This window comes from Cuculus canorus, chromosome W (assembly GCF_017976375.1).
Source record: "Cuculus canorus isolate bCucCan1 chromosome W, bCucCan1.pri, whole genome shotgun sequence".
NCBI classification, from domain to species: Eukaryota; Metazoa; Chordata; class Aves; order Cuculiformes; family Cuculidae; genus Cuculus; species Cuculus canorus.
In genome coordinates this window covers 12,290,935-12,310,517 of record NC_071440.1, presented here as the reverse complement: position 1 = coordinate 12,310,517, position 19,583 = coordinate 12,290,935, and the positions used below count along the sequence as shown (strand labels likewise).

Below are 19,583 nucleotides of genomic sequence, written 5' to 3'. Positions count from 1 at the left end.
AAGCTCTTTTTACATGGTAGTTGTATGTGCTAGCTTCTGCATGTTGCAAATGGAACTCATGTATATATACAAAAAATGGAAATAAAAGGATACAGATGTGCTATACAGGGAGAGGAAATGATTGTTGACATTAATTAGATTTTGATTCAGCCACAGGGAGATGACTTTGCATGAACTGCCTCATTTTTAGTTTTGGGTTGGTGAAACTTTCACTATTTACATACTAATGTATTTGTATCTTGATAGTCATTAAATGCAGTATTTTTAATTGAGAAATTTTAAGGAAGCAAGAATTCAAACATACAAATTGAAGAGTAATTTTTATTGAATGATGAAAAACTAATTATCACATTTCAGTTAAAGTTTAAGCTTTGCTAGAACACTGGTTTTCTATTTTCTCTTTAGTAGAAAGTGCAACAAATAAATTATTCAGAATGTTAGTCAAACTAGTAATTGTTAATTTCTCTCAAAAAACCAGCATAGTTGAGCAGGGGTTTTTTGTTTGTTTTTTTTTATTGCTCTGAATCCGGTGTCAGAGGAGAACATTCACACTAGTCAGATTCTGGATGCCTTTTCTCTTTTTACCCACCCTGTGAGAGAATTTAAAAAAACGTTTAGCTAATATACTAGACATGACGCTTTATATCTGCAGTTATTTTCCATATTTAAGTAGTGTAAATTAACAAGATAAAGACTAAAAGTGCATTTGAGGTCCCCAATTTGAATGGGACACCTCATGCGCATGAATATCTAATGACTCTTGTAATTCTATACTTTGGCTCTCTTCTTTGTCAGTCAGCATGGGCCAGTTGCAAAATTTTTGCAACAGTTATCACATCTCCAAGGCTCTGAGCACAAACAGGTGAGCAGTCACGCAAAAATGGTCTTGAAAATGGCCGTGCACAAATGCTCACTGTAAATCCATGAGCTGTAAGGTGCTTACAGTCCAGTGAGTGGCAGCTGCACCAGTTCTGCCTTGACCTGTGAAATGGCTCACCAGGATCAGAACAGCGACACTCTCTCAGTGCATGCTGGGAAATGGATGTCTGAGGGTGAAGATGGCTCACCTCCATCCGGTTTGGTCCCTTAGTTATCCCTTAGATCTAGGCAGGAGTCTTTAGTCGTAACACCCTCGTGACACAGCTGCAACAGCGCACACCCCCTGATGCCCAGGACCCAGCAAACCAGCAGGCAACGTAAATAAAAAACCCATGAGCAAGCAGTGCTACAGTGTTTTTCCTATCTCTTCTGGCTTTGGTTGTTCATCTGCCCCGTGGACCATTATAAATGCTCTCCAAGGGGTGGCGGCTGGTCTATTATCCTTCTCTCGCTGCTGAGGCAACTAGAGTGAGTGTCTTCTGGGCCACACCTGCTTGCCTCCTTATTGCTGCATTCCAGTCCTCCAGGCTGCTCCTTCCACCGTGTTTGCAAGCAAGTGCCAGCAGTGGCATGGATAGGGTTCTGCTACATCCTGCCTGTAGTGGGAAGCAAGAGGCTGTGGACCTGTCATGATGGCGAAGGAGGGCTTTCCTCTGGGGCCAGAAGCTGTGGCTTATAGCAGCTCCTTTCTAGTGGGTCTCACTGGGCCCTCGTGGTAAAAGCAGAGCCCTCTGGTGCCTTGGGGCAGCAGGTGCTGCTCCGCTGTGACGGGGCAATGGAGGGGGCGGCCAGTAGCTCACACTGCCTGATGGCTGTGGGGGAGGCTGACACCGCTAGGCGATTAGCCAGTAGGCAGCTGGGACGAGGCTACAGTCAGTGTGGCAGGCAGTGCTAGGACCGGATTTAAATCCACACGCAGCTAGCTTTCTCTCTTTGATTACTGTTGCACAGCTTGAGTGCCATAAAGTCTCTCTGGTGCTCTGTCTTAAATTTATTTCCCTTTCCTAATTTAATATCCTTGCATTTTGTCTTAAACTGTCTTTGTTTTCAGATGTCTATAAGGAATTACCATTCTCTTAATCCTCATATATGCAATATATGTATTGGATTGTGTGTCAGCTTGTATAGAATAAAACAAATTTACATTGTGCTTGAAATTCGGGAGGGGTGGCGGTGTCTGTTTGATTTTTAGAATACAGGAGCCTTTCCCCAAAAGTGACTTTTTCTGACTGTGTATTTTCTTCCATGATGTAAAAAGGACTTGCCGCTTCTGTTTGTGTGTATTGGAGAGAGAGGCATTAATTCAAAAAACTTGGCTACAGCAAAAATGCTGATCCTAATTAGAACTCAAAATTTCATTGGGACTACTGAGGTCAGTTATTTAAGTTTACTAATATATATTGGTATCTTAAGAATGCTAGTATTCTTTTTTTTGCATTAATGATGCATGATAAATTGAGTGTGAATTTTTGAAGCTTGTTAGATAAAAGTTCCTAACTTTAAAACTTTACTAATTCTCTCCCTCCTTTTTTGAGGGGGAAGGGGTAAGGAACGCAAGGAAGGTTAATTAGTTTGCTCATGGAAATGCTCACTGACACTTTAAAGTCAGAGTTGTCTGGTTACAGAAAAGGCTCAGGTACTGAATGCCTTCTTTGCCTCAGTCGTTACTAGCAAGAGTGGTCTTCGGGAATACCAGGCCCCTGAGACCAGAGGGAAAGGCTCGAGCAAGGAAGATGCGCCCTTGGTGGAAAAAGATCAGATCAGGGAATGCTTAAGCAAAATGGACACCCATAAGTCCATGGGCACTGGTGGGATGCACCCATGAGGGCTGAGGGAGCAAGCAGATGTCATTGCAAGGCCACCCTTGATAACCTTTGATCATTCATGGTGACTGGGAAAGTGCTCGAGGACTGGAGGAAAACAAATGTCACTCCTGTCTTCAAGAAGAGCACTTCAAAGAGGAGGACCTGGGGAACTATAGGCCAGCCAGCCTCACCTTGATCCCTAGAAAGGTGATGGAGCGGCTAATGCTGGAAGCCATTTCCAGGCACAGGAAGGACAAGAAAGCCATCAGGAGTAGTCAGCATGGATTCGCCAAAGTGAAGTCATGCTTGACCAACTTGATAACCTTCTGTGATGAAATGACCGGCTTTGTAGTTGAGGGGAGAGCAGTGGATATAGTCTAACTAAACCTCAGGAAGGCCTTTGACACAGTCTCTCAAAACATCCTCATAGACAAACAGTTGATATATATGGGCTAGGTAAACAGATGGTGAGGTGGACTGAAAGCTGGCTGAATGACCAGTTCCAGAGGGTGGCGATCAGTGGCACAAAATCTAGTTGGAGGCTAGGAGCTAGCACTGTACCCCAGGGGTCAATACTGGGTCCAATTCTGATTAACGTTTTCATTAATGATCTGGATGATGGGGCAGAGTGCACCCTCAGCGAGTCTGATGATGACTCAGAACTGGGAGCAGCAGCTGATATGCCAGAGGGCCGTGCTGTCACCCAGAGGGACCTTGACAGGCTGCAGAAATGGGCTGACAGGAACATCATGAAGTTCAACAAGGAGAAGTGGTACAAAGTCCTGCGTCCCAGGCACCAATATAGGATGGGAGTCACCCAGCTGGAAAGCAATTTGGCATAAAAAGCCCTGGGAGTCTTGGTGGATACCAGGTTGAACATGAGCCAGCAATGTGACCTTGCAGCAAAGAGGACTAACGGTATCCTGGGCTGCATTAGGAGAAGTGATGCCAGCAGGTCAAGGAAGGTGATCCTTCCCCTCTGCTCAGCACTGATGAGGCCACACTTGGAGTTCCATGTCCAATTCTGGGCTCCCCGGTATAAGAGTGAGACCAATGAAGGGCCACAAAGATGATGAAAGGAGTGGAACATCTCTCCTATGAGGAAAGGTTGAGAGAACTGAGACTGTTTAGCTAGGTGGAGAGAAGGCTTGGCAGGGAGGGTGGGGAGATCTCATCAATGTGTATAAATATCTGAAGGGAGAGTGCAAAGAAGAGGGAGCCAGGCTCTTGTCAGTGGTGCACAGTGACAGTACAAGAAGCAATGGGCACAAACTGAAACACATGAGGTTCTGCCTGAACATCAGGAAACGCTTTTTTACTCTGAGGGTGACTGAGCACTGGGACACCACCTAGGGTGGTTGTGGAGTCTCCCTTCTTGTAAATATTCAAAAGCTGCCTGGTCATGGTCCTGGGCAACCAGCTCTAGGTGACTCCGCTGGACCAGATGACCTTCAGAGGTCCCTTCCAACCTCAACTGTTCTGTGATTCTCAGACATATATAATTTAACCGACGGATGTGATCTATCTGGACTTCTGTAAAGCCTTTGACACGGTCCCCCACAACATCCTTCTCTTTAAATTGGAGAGATATGGATTTGATGGGTGGACAGTATGGTGGATAAGAAAGTGGCTGAATGGTCGTATTCAAAGAGTAGTGGTCAATGGCTCGAAATCCAGATGGAGATCTGTGCAAGTTTGCAGATGACACCAAGCTGAGTGGTGCAGTTGCCACACCAGAAGGACAGGATGTCATCCAGAGGGACCTGGACAGGCTGGAGAAGTGGACCTCTGAGAACCTCATGAGCTTCAACAAGGCCAAGTGCAAGGACCTGCACCTGGGTTGGGGCAATCCCCGTTTTCAGTACACGATGGGGGATGATGTGATTGAGAGCAGCCCTGCAGAGAAGGACTTGGGGGTGCTGGTCGATGAGAAGGTCGACATTGGCCAGCAATGTGCGCTCGCAGCCCAGAAGGCCAAACTTATCCTGGGCTGCATCAAAAGAAGCATGGCCAGCAGGTCGAGGGAAGTGATTCTGTCCCTCTATTCCTCTCTTGTGAGACCTCATCTGGAAGACTGTGTCCAGTTCTGGAATCCTCAACATAAGAAGGATATGGAGCTGTTGGAACGGGTCCAGAGGAGGGCTACAAAGATGATCGGAGGGCTGGAGCACCTTCCCTACAAGGACAAGCTGAGAGAGTTGGGCCTGTTCAGCCTGGAGAAGAGAAGGCTCAGAGGAGATCTTATAGCCACCTTCCAGTACCTGAAGGGGGCCTACAGGAAAGCTGGAGAGGGGCTATTCATAAAGGCTTGTGGAGATAGGATGAGGGGGAACGGGTACAAACTGGAGAGGGGCAGATTTAGACTGGACATTAGGAAGAATTTCTTCACCATGAGAGTGGTGAGACACTGGAACAGGTTGCCAAGGGAAGTTGTGGATGCCCCATCCCTGGAGGTGTTCAAGGCCAGGTTGGATGGGGCCTTGGGCAGCCTGATTTAGTGGGATTTCCCTGCCTATGGCAGGAGAATTAGAACTAGATGATCTTTAAGGTCCCTTCCAATCCTAACTATTCTATGATAATCTCATCACTTCTTCTTTGGAACAGTAGTTTCTCACATTAAGAAAATGGATGGGCATCACTGCAACTGTGACCGTCTTTTCATCCTAATCCTGGGGTACCTATCAACTAATTTCTTCCTCAGCCCTTGCCTTGTTTTAGGGATCATGATGTACACCTACCTGCTCAAATAATACTAATTCCATGTCCGGGGCTGAAAGAAGGAAAGGCTAGCAAAGTCTATAATACAGGATTTATTCCATACCACACCTTAGTAGGACACATCACTGAATGCCAAATTAAGTTAAAGTCTTATTTCATCACAAGACTAATATAAGAATTCCAATATTCTTTAAGACTGTAAGAGCACAGTAACAGTGTAGTTACACAAACTTTATGCTATGATAAACTCGCACAAGCACTAAAGGCTGTTTGCCCAATTTGAATACTCACCACACCTGTCTACTGCAGGGGTATAAGCATGGGTGCTACCATGCAGTGAAACACATCAAGGACTGTTCAGATTGTCTTCAGACTGTTATTCTGCACCAAATGTAACTAAAGAGCTGATTCAAGTGATTTCATAGTAATGGCTCAGTGTAGAAGATAATATTAACTTTAAAAAGGTGTATGTATGATATGTAGGGACACAACCTTACAGAATTCGGGTTACTTCTCTTGTTCATAGCAGGACTATTTGTACTGCTTTTGAATGTATTTTAGTCAAACCTAGGTTTGCCCAAGAGAAATCTATCACAGCAGGAATTAAGAATATTTTTACTACTTAGAGGTAAAAAGAAGATCGCTCATCTGTCAGGTTACCTGTTTTGTGTTTTGATGACCAGGTGAACAGTGAGTCCATCGTGAATCCCATGCTGAATCAATGTATCTTGATCTTTTAAAATTTTTCCAGCAAATATCAAAACAAGTTGATCAGTGTGGGACTTGAAATGCTTAGATATTTGTTCCTTGAACTAAACAGAAGTTAATATTATATAGTTATGTAATTGAATACTGAACTATTAATTTCTTAATAATTTAAGGAAGAACTATTTTACTCACATTTATTATATTAATTCACTTGCATGATGCTTTGCTTTATACAATCTAGAAACACTTCACTAAGTTATCTCAACTTTCTTTTTATCCAAAGGTAGATGGGAAAAAAAGGCATTCTTTTTCCATACAATTATAATGAGGTGTTTCATATCTAGACCACTAACTATATAGCAGGCAATAACAAAAATTGTCTTCCACTTAAAGACTATACTGCCATTTCAGTCAGGCACGTACACATGATGCAATAAATACACATGCCATTGAAACCACCCATTGCTGAAATGCTGAGAATGCAACAGCACATTATGTTAATTCCGTCCACATTTGTGCAGGCACTGAAAGGTGCAGTATCCTTTCTTCTTGGACATGTTACTGCTACCTTTCATGTGTCAAAACTAGCAATCTTTTTTCCATACAGTCAAAAATTATTTCTTAGGTGGCTCTGCTCTCTCATCCAACTCATGGCAGCTAAATGAAATGCACAGTGAATAGCCACACATTTCAGCTGACCATGAAATCATACCTTCATTAAAACAGATGACCCTGGAAAAGCAATTGAATTTCTTCCTGCCTTCTTAACCGATAACAACCACGTTATGCTTTGACTGACTATTGACTGAGATTCATTATTCTATAGAAAAATACTCTCGCATAAAAAGCAATTAGTTCACAAAATGTAAAAAGGCAAATATAAGAAAACCAAATCAAATTATTCAACATGACTAGTCAGTACACTAAATGTTTCAGAGAGGATCTTAGGCTGTTAGGAAGCCCTCCAGATTCCCCAAAAATGAGCCTGAGACAAAACAGAGGTAAGAAATCTTTGTGCTTGGGTAGTAAGCAGCATTTGGTCACTTAGAAGTCTGCTCACACAGAGCTGGTTCCAGTTCTCGGAGAAACATCTTTTAAGTCAGCCTTTATACTGGTAATACTGAGACTTGCAAGCATTCTAGGAAGCCATTTAATCAGTTCCTGCTTGAAGTTGATTACTTACCTAAATTACTCAGACATGAACCCACCAGGAACCCACCAAGCCACTCTATCACTCACCCTCCTCAACTGGACAGCAGAAGAGAGAAAATATGATGAAAGGCTCATGGGTCAAGATAAGGACGGTGAGATCACTCAGCAATTACCATCACAGGTAAACCAGACTCGACTCGGGCTAATTAAATTAATCAAATCAGAGTAGAATAATGAGAAATAAAAACAAATTCCTCCCACCCCTTCCTTCTTCCTGGGCTCAACTTCACTCCTGAATTCTCTACCTCCTGCCCTGAGCAGCACTTAGTTACTGGAGCAGTACAATCAACTAGTTTCTGTGAACATGTTAGGTGCTAGGTATGGAGAAACATTACTTTTCTACAACTTCAAGCCCTTTTTTCAGTTTAGATAAAACTGAACACCTTTCTGATATTGTAATGGCTAGTACTATTGAAATGATTTCAAGTATGAATTCTTGAACAGTAAAAATAATTGGCCAAAACCATTGTTTGCAGTATCTACATATTAATAAAAAGGGAAGAGATAGTGCGGTAGGTGAATTAAATGGAAATGTTAATCATTCCCAGCCAGCTGGCAAGAATTTGAACTCTTCCTGATTCTGGTTTCCCTAAGCACCAAACTATTATAAAGCATTATCTCTAATTTACCGATAGTGTTATGTAGCTCAGTTGTACAAATTGAAGATTTAGTACTCCAAAGATTCTTTTCTTACAACTGCCTTAATATGTATGAATTCTCATTGTTGTCTCCTTTCCCTTCCACCATTTGATGTCAATTGCATACATTTAACGAGACACTGAGATGATGTGTACTGGATTGACAATTAAAATTCAGTTTAGGGTAAAGGAAATTGAGCTAGTTGTCTTTACTGCTCACATCTAAGAGTTTCCAGAGTTTATGCTTTTTTCATTAACCTGGCACTGGAGCACCTCATTCTCTGAACTCTTTGTTGCCAGTAAGAGTGATGGGAGTCCTATGAAAGCCACACAGATAAGACCCTTGAGAATAAGAATGCAATTGCCAGTCATTACTCTTGTTCTTTTACTGTTTGAATTTAAAGAAACCTGTTTTTTTGGTTTTTTTTTTTTTTTTTTTTTGCCATTTGCTATGGGAGAATGGTCTTGCAGTTTAGTTATGGCTGACAGTGAGAGATGAAGAATAGCAAAGAGGAATCTTTGCCCATAAAGGATGGTAAAAAGTCCTCTCCTCCACCCTCCCCAACTTTATTTTGCAATACAGCCAGCAGTGATCTGTGCTGAACTTCAGCCTAGGGCTAATCATCTTCCAGTGTTGGCAGAGACTGGGTGGTGCTGAAGACTGAATTGTATTACTCTTTGATATTTTCTTTTTTCAGAAGCAACATATTTGATACTGACAATTTAAAACAAACAAACAAAAAAACCCCACACCTGTATTAAAAATAGGTTTCAGGATTCTTTTGGACTGATACATAAATGATTCTCTAACCTCTGCCTCAGCAAAAAGTAAAGTGTGCTGTAGACATGCTAATCTGTTATTGATGGTATCTTTTTTAACAATAATCAGGAGACTTATTTGCAAAACATCTTGGATGACAACCTAGGTTTTGTAAAATCTGTTGTGGATGAAACATCAAACAGAAGGGCTGGTTCAGTTCATATCTTCTCATTCAGAAGTCTCAAAGTTGTACTGAATTTCAGTGATGCTGATGAAGAGACCTGACACTTTTTTTGCAGCTCTGTTGGGCTTTTAACATAGATATGCTTCAGTTAGACAAAATTGTGGCTCGATATTCATAACAGTCATCTTATGCTGGCTGGAAAGAGATCCCTTGCATATGTGGATCATCCACATTCATTACTGTAGGAGTTCTTTTGTGGTCCTGGTACACAGTCTGTTGTATTCATTTCTTACTGTAGTGCTGTTTTTACAGATTGTCTAATTACCATGGCTGCATGTTAGTAGAGAAAGGGAAGTGTATATGCTTTGATACCTGCATACTGGCACTATTAAGACAGTGCACGGTGAAGCTCTATAAGTGTCTTGTTTCCTTAACTACATGGATAAATAGCTGCTTCTAAAAATGTATGACAAGGTTTAGGATAAAGTTAACAATGTTGATTATACTGTATCAGCATTCTGAAGACAACTAAGTTGTGGAATTCACTGTAACAACATATTGTGGAAAATATGATAGCAAATGAGTTTGGATGAACATAATTAATCTCTGGTCCAGCACACTATGGTAGTTCTTTATTCTTATGAATTACCTTTGTACCAAATTATGAGAATTTCTGTTGGTTTTATGTTGCAACAGAATGTGTATTTGTACTGGTTTTGGCTGGGATAGAGTTAAATTTCTTCATAATAGTTTGTACATAACTGGTTTGGATTTGTGATGAAAACAGTGTTGATAACACAGGGATGCTTTAGCTGTGGCTGAACAGTACCTGCACAGCATCAAGGCCTTTTCTGTTTCTTATACCACCCCACCAGCAAATAGGCTGGGGGTGCACAAGAAGTACCATATGACGTTGTGCTCAGCAATAAAAGCAGTAGGAAGGAAGGTGAGATATTTGTAGTGATGGCGTTGGTCTTCCCAAGTAACCATTACATATAACGGAGCCCTGCTTTCCTGGAAATGGCTAGACACCTGAATAGGAAGCAGTGAACAAATTCCTTATTTTGTTTTGCTTGTCTGTACAGCTTTTGCTTTACCTATTAAACTGTCTTTATCTCAACCAATGAGTTTTCTCACTTTTACCCTTCTGATTCTCTCTCCCATCCCACTGAGGGGGAGTGAGCAAGTGGCTGTGTGGTGCTTAGCTGTCAGCTGGGGTTAAACCACGACAGTACTCTTAAGAATAATTAACCAGAAAAATGCAGATTGGGAAGCAACTGCCTGCATAATTCCTCTGCAGAAAAGGGTCTAGAGGTTATAGCTATTAAATGAGTAAACACTGTTAAACTGATATTTTCCCATATCAGCCAATCACTGACAATAGTTTCCCATATGAGCCAATCATCGACTGTGGTAGCGTCCCTGTAATAACGTATTTATGAAAGGGTAAAAATTGCTGCACAACAGCAGCCGGAAGAGAGAAGAATAGGAATATGCAAGACAAAACTCTGCAGGCACCAAGGTCAGTGAAGAAGGAGGGAGAGGAGGTGCCCCAGGTGTCAGAGCAGAGATTCCCCTGCAGCCTGTGGAGAAGACCATGGCAATGCACGGAGGTCCACGGTGGAGCAGATATCCACCTGCAGTGCATGGAGGATCTCATGTCAGAGCAGGTGGATGCACCCAAAGGAAGTTGTGACCCTGTGGAAAACCCGCACTAGAGCAGGCTTCTGGCAGGACCTGTGACCCTGTGGTGGACCCACATTGCAGCAGTCCGTTCCTAAAGGACTACACCCTGTGGAAATGGACCACGTTGGAGGAGTTCTTGAAGAACTGCAGCTGAAGCAGGTAAAGAACATGAGGAGGAAGGAGCAGCAGAGACAAGGTGTTATGAACTGACTGCAACCTCCATTCCCCATTCCCCTGTGCCGCTCACGGGGAGGAGGTAGAGAATTCAGAAGAGAAGTTAAGCCCGGGAAGAAGCGAGGGATGGGAGGAAGGTGTTTTAAGATTTTGTTTTAGTTCTCTTCATCCTACTCCAATTTGATTGGTAATAAATTTCCCCAAGTCGAGAATGTTTTGCCTATGATGGTAACTGCTGAGAGATCTCCCTGTCTTTATCTCTACTCACAAGGCTTTTGGTATATTTTCTCTCCCCTGACCAGTTGAGGACAGGGAGTGACAGAGTCACTTGGTGGGCACCTTGCAGCCAGCCAAGATTAACCCACCAGACCTACCCTTATACTGAAACATCAAAATGAAACTCACTGTCAATAAAAGCATCTGTAAACAAGAGACTTCACACTATTATTTAAATAGGTATTCATATTTTATTATACCTGCCAGTCAGGAAAGATTTGTCAAGTACCTTGGCTATATAACTAATATTTTCAAGATGTATCTAAGTCAGCCATCAGGGAAGTCAATATACTATCTTCTAAAAGTTTCTATGCTATCAAACAGCAAATTCAGTGCACTGAAACATAATATGGCAAAAAAAAACCCAATGCTTTAACTTTGGTGCTAAAGAATTCATGCACTCAAGTTCCTTAAGTGCCGACAGAAAGCTAGATCGTAACACTGAAAAAGAAGAATGGATTGGACTACATTAGTTCTAACCTCTTTTGGTTGTACTGTTCAGTAATCCCTGGACTACAGGGAAAACAGAACTGGTTATGTTAAAAGAACTGAAATTAAGCTGTCTTTATGAAATAAAGCATTATAAGAAATATTAAAAGCATACAGAAGTTAGGAAAGATGTTACACTACCAAATCACCTGATGCCACCCTTAACACGTACACGTGATCTTTATATGTCAAATACGGCCAACTTGCAATTCTGAAAGCCAGGCACAAATCTGAAGTACTGGATCTATGGATTTAAAGTTTCAACAATAATATTTATTCACATTTTAAACAAAGTATACAACTCTAACCATGTTTCCACTTGTCAATGAACAGAGTCCCAACACAATGTATACATTTACACATATAGTTCAGTAGGCAAGTTTGTTCGTAATTCAGCGTAGTACAGGAAGCACAATTTTCAGGTATATAATTAGTTTAAAAATATACACTACACTGATAATAATAATAATTACTACTGAAAACTATATTCCTCACTGAAGAAAAAAGAGAAAAAAATAAACTGTTTTCTGTGGCTATATGAACTAAACTTGATTTCACTAACTTTTCCAAACAGACTTTATCCTGAAAGTTTCAGATAACCATAGGATTGTCAATAATTCTCTGCAAGAACTGCAGGCTTTTAAAAGTAATAGCATACGCTTGCTATATCCAAACTCTGTTAGCCTAATAATTAAAAATATAAGGCAATCTATGCTATTCTCCAAGAGTTATAGTGTTTATGAAATGCATAATTTGATATCTTAAAGTCTACATACATGCTGGTGGATAGTAACTCAGAATCAATTATAATAACATCTTGAATTTTGCCAATGTTGCTACGCTGTGCCTACGGGGTAAACAGACTAAATGAAGAAAGTAGAATTGCTTTTAACATAACTGGTTCCAACACCTCATTACTCAAAGAATTCAAGTCATTCACTAAGAAGAGACAGTAACGTACGTGTAGTCTGCAACATGATTGCTTACTCTCTCTGTGCATGAGTTTTACCAAAACACACTGTTAAGTCAAGCCCACAGAACCCACAAAATAAAACAAAGGAAAAAAATGAAAGACAAACAGAGCTAACTGAGCTAAAGTTTCCTGTGTATTGGAATTTCAAATCAGCAGGTTTATAGGTATTCATCTTGACCTACCATGAACAGAAATCTTTGTACAGAGTAGTGTACATGCCTGAAAGTTCAGTACCAAGTCAAGAAAGCAAATATTTGGTCCTTGTCCCAATACTGAGCCAAGCTGTGCTCAGCATAATCATACAAGTTTGGTGGAAAAGACAGGCAGATGGGTGACACAATCAACTGACCTCCCAGAGGAGTTTGGTACTTGAGGGTTATTTTCCATTCTAACCTACATACTGCCTGTTCTAGAGGCACAACATAGGATGAGCAATAATAAATCTTATGTTACTGAAGTCTTCTAACATAGTAAAATCTTCCTCAACTTTGAACGGTTGTAAACTTAAATTAGAACCAGCATGTTTTATAAAAATACAAAATACAACTGCAAAGAATTTTACAACTAGATGGCACAAGAGTCTGTAAAATGTATAGAGCCAGCACCCTGGCTAGATCACTACTCAGAGTTTTTTAACTCACATTTTGCATTTCCTCTCTGAAAACAACGTGTCTTCTGACTCATCAGCACGAAATGGTTTAAAGCTCCATTTCTACATACCAGTTGCACTATTAGTTGCACTATTACATATCTAATGGGGTTTTTTTGAGAGGTTTGCAGTTACCAACTGCACACAAAAAAAAAAAATACCATGACATCAAGCTGCATACACTGAATTTCAGAGAAATTTTATAGAAAATTAAGTAAGCTCTGACTCTCCTTCAGGGAACTTCACCTTTTTAAGTATTTTAGCATAGCAATATCTACATCCTTCACGAGTAGAAGACTGTCTTTATAGATAGCTGCCTTACTCTCTGACCTATGATTTCTTATGATTTGCAGCCTCCTAATCTAAACAAATTAAGTCCTGGCAAATACTCACATGGAAGGCCTCCAAAAAACTGAAGTGCTGCAGGAAACTGTCAATGATTCAATAAGTGCCACTGTTTCTCTTGAAGCAAAGGCACAATGAGATACTAACTTTCATAAAAACTTAGAACAAAGGCTCTAACAACTCAGAGTTCTTGGACACTAATACACTGAAACACAGCAGAAGCTGTACTTTATTTGTAGTGGAAGTTTTATATAGTCTAAAGATGTGGCTTTTCTAAAATTAAGCAATCTTTGCCATAGCTGTTTCTAAAGCCAATTTTAGATCAAGATAATTATTGGCACTATAGCACTGCCACGTAGGTGACTCCTACTGCCAGACTGTCAGCTTACCAGGGCAACTCAGAATTACGAAACGAGCTACATCCACCTCCCGGGCCGGTTCTCAGCATCGCAACAGGGAGGAAACGACGCAGGTTTCTTCACTACTACTCTTGATAGCCTCAGTTAGCAACGGTCCTTCACAAGGCAGGGCCAGCCAGCCCCGATACTCGCCCAACAGCGACGAGAACAGCTCAGATAAGCAGAAGCTGCTTCGTCATCGCGAAGGGCCCTCACCCTCCAGCGTAGGAGGTGGAAACCACAGGCCAGGGCTCTTCCCCCGGCTGCTCTCCGCATCCCCGACCCCTCACCTGCTGGATACTGCTGGTCTCCGGCACAGCGAACTCTTCTTTCTCCTTGGGAGTCTTCACCGTGATTTTGATGATCCGCGGCTCGGCAGCAGCGAAGCCCTGAGCGGAGGACTCAGAAGATCTGTGGGCCCCCGCGGAACTCTCCGCACTCTCCGACATGGCGGGTGGGGCCTGACTCGCACGATTCCAGGCGAGTCCTCCACGCAATAGACTAGCCCCCAAAGCGGCGTACAGAAACAACCCAGCTCACCCGCGGCGCGCACTGATGACGCCTCAAACTGGGGAAGTTACTAGAAAGGGGGAGCTGTCTCCGCAGGTATGAGTTTGCCTTCGGCGCGCTTGCGCGCTAGGATCAGTATTTTGAAGATTTTGAATCTTAAATAGACACAGTGACAAATAGTTTCTTAAACTGACATATGGAAGTTTTACATTCATTTTCGATATAGCCAAGTGACTCCAGTACTCTGAAGTTCCAAATATATGCATTAAAAATGTTATTATGAGTTTTACAATGTTAAAGTGTTTATGTCCTACATATAATTTACACTGTTACCTGTGTATAATATAATGCTCAATGATATTGTATGAAGAAACAAAGCCGTGCCACGTCCTGTGTGACTTTCATGTTAAAAAGAGAGGGAGGAAAATTATATACAGATTCTGAATGTATGTGAAGAGAGATCATAAAATTGACTTTTCCTTCTAGGTTACTTGTTTAGCATCAGCTTAATGATAAAATTTAATATCTCAAATAAAAACATTTTACCACTTTAAAAATAGAATTACTATGGAAGCATTCCATAGCTGGGAATCAGATTTTCAAACAAAAAACCACACACACACACACACACACACACCATAGCCCCCCCCTTAATCCATACTTAAATTTAGTATCACCAAATTAGATCCTTTCCCAAAACATTAGTGATTTTCCTATCCATCAGATAGGAAATTCCAGATTTGTATCCCTGTTTTAGTATCAATTATACGAATGGCTTTTAATTCTAGAGTCAAATATCCTTTCTCCCTTATCCTTAAGTTATTCTGGAATTACCTTTTCCTGCAATAGTCTGATTCATCAAGTGATTTGTTGGCTTGGTCTACTATTGGGATAATTTCTCAGAAACTATTTAAATTGATGCAGTAAATTTTCACTAAACCAATTAAACAACTGTTAAAAGATTTTAAAACTGGAATAGCGAAAAATAGCTAAAGCCTATCCCAAGTTTTGTCTTCAATTTATTACAGTAAAAATTATTTCAAGCATGTTTAACCACTGAAACTTTCCTTGGTCATGCCGTTTCCTTTTCCACACGTTAGAACTTGACCCTACAAAGTGTTCCGATACAGCTAGTGAGATATTGTCCTATTGAGTGGCAGAATGAGGGCCATTATGAAATAACATTTTGTACTGCAATCAAGTAGTGATTTCAAGCAGAAATCAAACAGATCAAAGGACAAGATGTTCCTCATCCATGGCTCTTAGCTTATATGCTAGTTTATGCTGACTATATAATTTTACACTGCTGTATCGTATTATTATTTGGAGTACAGTTTGTACTGAAATAGTACAAATACTGTCTGCTTTAACTTAGTGTAGATTTATAAGTTTTCATGTTTACATGTCAGATGAGAGAATTAATCATCTGTGTTACTTACTGAGAATACCTGAAGGACAAAGAATACAAATTCATATAAAATAATAACTTGCAAATCATAAAAAGCTCTTAATTAAGCAAAGTGGAAGTTGTGATGGTAGTTTCATCATCTTAATTTTGGTATAGATAAAATGGGAAAGGGTATTTATTTGCCTATACTGAAAGTGTCAAGGTAGAAAATACCCTGAAACATGACAACATGCTTGTAGTTCAGAATACAGCTTATACACAATGCATAGAAAATGAAAATGATCCAGCGAAGGATTTTGAGTTCTTACTTCTCCATAGGCTGTTTTTATTTTTAACATGATCTTTTCACTTTTCATTTGTTTACTCTTGGTTTTACTTTTTTCCCCCACTTCTTTCCTTCCTCCTGTGCTTTTTTTTCTTCTTTCTATAATCATCTATTATGGTAGATGGGGACAGGGTAGTCCTGCTTATAGGTACAAATTGGGGGATGAGAGGCTGGAGAGCAGCCCTGTGGAAGGAGATCTGGAGGTTTGGGTTGATGGCAAGTTGAAGATGAGTCAACAGCGTGCCCTGGCAGCCAAAAGGGCCAACCTTGTCCTGGGGTGCATGAAGCATAGCATAGCTAACCAGTCGAGGGAGGTGATCGTCCCACTCTACACTACACTGGTGCAGACCCACCTTGAGTATTGTGTGCAGTTTTGGGTGCCTCAATATGAGAAGGACATAAGACTATTAGAGTGTGTCCAGAGGAGGGCAAACAAGATGGTGAAAGGTCTCAAGGGCAAGATTACAAGGAGTAGCTCAGGTCACTTGGTTTGTTCAGCTTGGAGAAGGCTGAGGGGTGACCTCATCACAGTCTCCAACTTCCTCAAGGGGAGCAGGGGAAGGGGAGATATTGACCTCCTCTCTCTTGTGACCAGTGATAGGACACAAAGAAATGGAATGAAGCTGCATAAGGGAAGTTCAGATTGGACATTAGGAAAAGGTTTTTCACTGAGAGGGTGGTTAGTCACTGGAACAGGCTCCCCAGGGAAGTGGTCATGGCACCAAGCCTGTCAGAGTTCAAGGGGGGTTTGGATGATGCTCTTAGTTATATGATTTACTTTTAGGTAGTTCTGTGAGGAGCGGGGAGTTGGATTCGATCTTTATGGATCCCTTCCAACTCAAGATATTCCATGATTCTGTAATCTGCACAACTTTTCTGCATCAACTTCTCATCCTAAATAATATATTTTAGAATATGTTTGATATTAGAGACAGCAGTTTAATTTTTATGCCATTCCTTTTTCCTCGCCTACAATTATAGCATTTACTGCAGCAGTGCAGCTTCTTTATGTACAGACAAGTAACTTCATACAGTACAAAGTGCTTATTAATAAACAGATCAAGATTCAAGCTAGACAGAAATCTTGCACAACTCTCCTTCCAGTGAAGTGTCTAAACTTCAACAGCCATATCAGACCACTAATGTGAACTCTATTATAAACTGATGAGTTACTCTATAGGCAATTAGGAGAAATCTCTGGATAGATAGCTCTTGTCCTTATGGGAGACTTCAACTTCCCAGGCATCAAATGGGAATATTGTACTGCTGTGATGAGCAGGTCTGGGAAATTCTTGAAGTTTGTGGAAGATAACTTCTTGACACAAGTACTCAGTGAGCCAACTAGGGAAGATGCCAGGTTAGACTAATTGTTTGTGAATAGAGAAGGACTTGTGGGGGATGTGATGGTAGGTGGCTGTCTTGGCCACAGTGATCAAGAAATGATTGAGTTTAAAATTTTCAGTATAATGAGAAAAAAGGACAGCAGAGTTCCTATCCCGGATTTCAAAAGAGCAAACTTTAAGCTACTCAGGGAGCTACTTAGCAGTGTCTTCTGGGAATCTGCCTTTGAGGGCTTAGGAGTCCATGAGTGCTGGTCAGTTTTTAACAACCACCTTTTAAAACCACAGACATGAGCAATCCCATTGTGTCATAAGTTAAGCAAGCAGGGCAGAAGAGCAGCTTGGCCGAACAGGGAACTCCTCATAGAGCTCAAGAGGAAAAAGAACCTGTATGATCTCTGGAAGTGAGGTCAGGCTTCACAGGAAGATTACAGAGCTGTGGTTCTTAGATGCAGGGAGAAGACATGAAAGGCCAAAGCTCAACTAGAGCTGAAACTGGCCAGTTTTATGTCAGACAACAAGAAGGGCTTTTAAAAGTATGCTAATAGCAAGAGGAAATCCAATGAAAACATTGGACCGATACTTGTTGAAGATGATCACCTGACAAATAGGGGTAAAGAAAAAGCAGAGGCATTCAATGCTCTTTTTTTTTCCTCAGGCGAGTCCTATCACCTGAATGTTCAAAAGTCCATGGGGCCCAATGAGATTCATCCCAGCATACTGAAGGAGCTAGCGGATGTTACAGCAGGACCCCTCTCGATCATCTACCAATGGTCTTGGGAGCCTGAGGAGGTCCCCACTGCCTGGAAGCTAGTCAATGTTATTCCAATTCACAAGAAGGGCTTGAAGGAAGTCCCAGGAACCTACAGACCTGTTAGTCTACCCTCAGTACCTGGGAAAATTATGGAGAAGATCATACTGGGTGCTATTGAAAGGCATTTAAAGGACAGTGCAATCATCAGGCACAATTCACAAAGGAAAAGCCCTGTTTAACTACTTTGATATTTTTCTACGATAAGGTCACCCACCTGGTGGATGAAGGGAAGGCGGTGGGTGTAGTTTTTCCTGGATTATAGGAAGGCTTTTGATACTGTCCCTCACAGCATCCTTCTGGACAAGTTGTCCAACTGTGAGATAAGTAGGTACACTGTGAGCTGGGTGAAGACCTGGCTGAATGGCAGAACTCAAAGGGTTGTAGTGGATGGGGCTACATCTGGCTGGAGACCAGTCACCAGCAGTGTTTCTCAGGGCTCAGTTCTTGGGCCTGTTCTGTTCAATATTTTATCAATGATCTGGATGCAGGAGTTGAATGCACCATTAGCAAGTTTGCTGATGATACTAAACTGGGAGTTGCTGTTGACTCTCTCAAGGGCCAAGAGGCTCTGCAGAAGGATCTGGACAGATTGGAGTATTGGGCATTAATGGCATGAAATTAATGTTGTTATTTATTTTACTCATAACACTGCCTACATGCAGTGAGATCCTGCCTAATGATTCTTTGCTTAGTCCTATTTAAGGACACAGTCCTCGTACCCACTGTGACATTTAAGATAAAGCAAATACTGGGGTTGCAACCACAATGGTCTAAGAGGGAAAGCTGGTGTTTAGGCAATCTTTATAGGCAAATATCTTCAAGAACCCACTCCACGTCTTTTGAATTGGCTTATGACTTGCCACTTTCAAGGCATGCTGTAAGGTCTCTTTACCCCAAATAATTAGGGCAGGGTGGAGGAGATATGAGAAAAGTACTATAAAAGTTTATCTTAATAGTGGGAAAAGTAATAATATTTTTTCTTTAATTTGAAAAAAAAAATCATGTAGGAAACAGGTATTCTCTGGCTGGTGTGCAATAAGAAAAGTCATTTATTCTAAGCAAAATCAACAGCAAATCAAAGCAGTTGTGCTAGTCAGACAAAAACATCCACTAAAAGCCAGAATTAGATTTTGAAAGGGATGGAGAGATAAATCAAGCATTTAATTATCAAGGGATATGCAACTCAATGTCTAAAGCTAATGAAAACACATGGAACAGATCCTAGCTTTAAGTGAAATGAAGGAAAAACACCAGTTTATTGCAAAAATTGCTCACTGAATTTCAGATGTTTA

The 19,583-nt window shown here is 41.2% G+C and overlaps 1 protein-coding gene across 2 annotated transcripts in view; it reads right to left on the bottom strand.

The window, feature by feature from the left end:
- Positions 1–14,343, bottom strand: part of LOC128850266 (ubiquilin-1-like) — a 36,342-nt gene extending 21,999 nt beyond the window's left edge. For both annotated transcript variants that reach the window (XM_054053276.1, XM_054053277.1), the window contains exons 1-2: positions 14,185–14,343; positions 6,063–6,214 (exon numbers count right to left, since the gene is read on the bottom strand). In XM_054053276.1, coding sequence (XP_053909251.1) covers positions 6,063–6,214; positions 14,185–14,343 — 311 coding nt within the window. The remainder of the gene's footprint in view (positions 1–6,062; positions 6,215–14,184) is intronic.
- Positions 14,344–19,583: the final 5,240 nt, after the last annotated feature.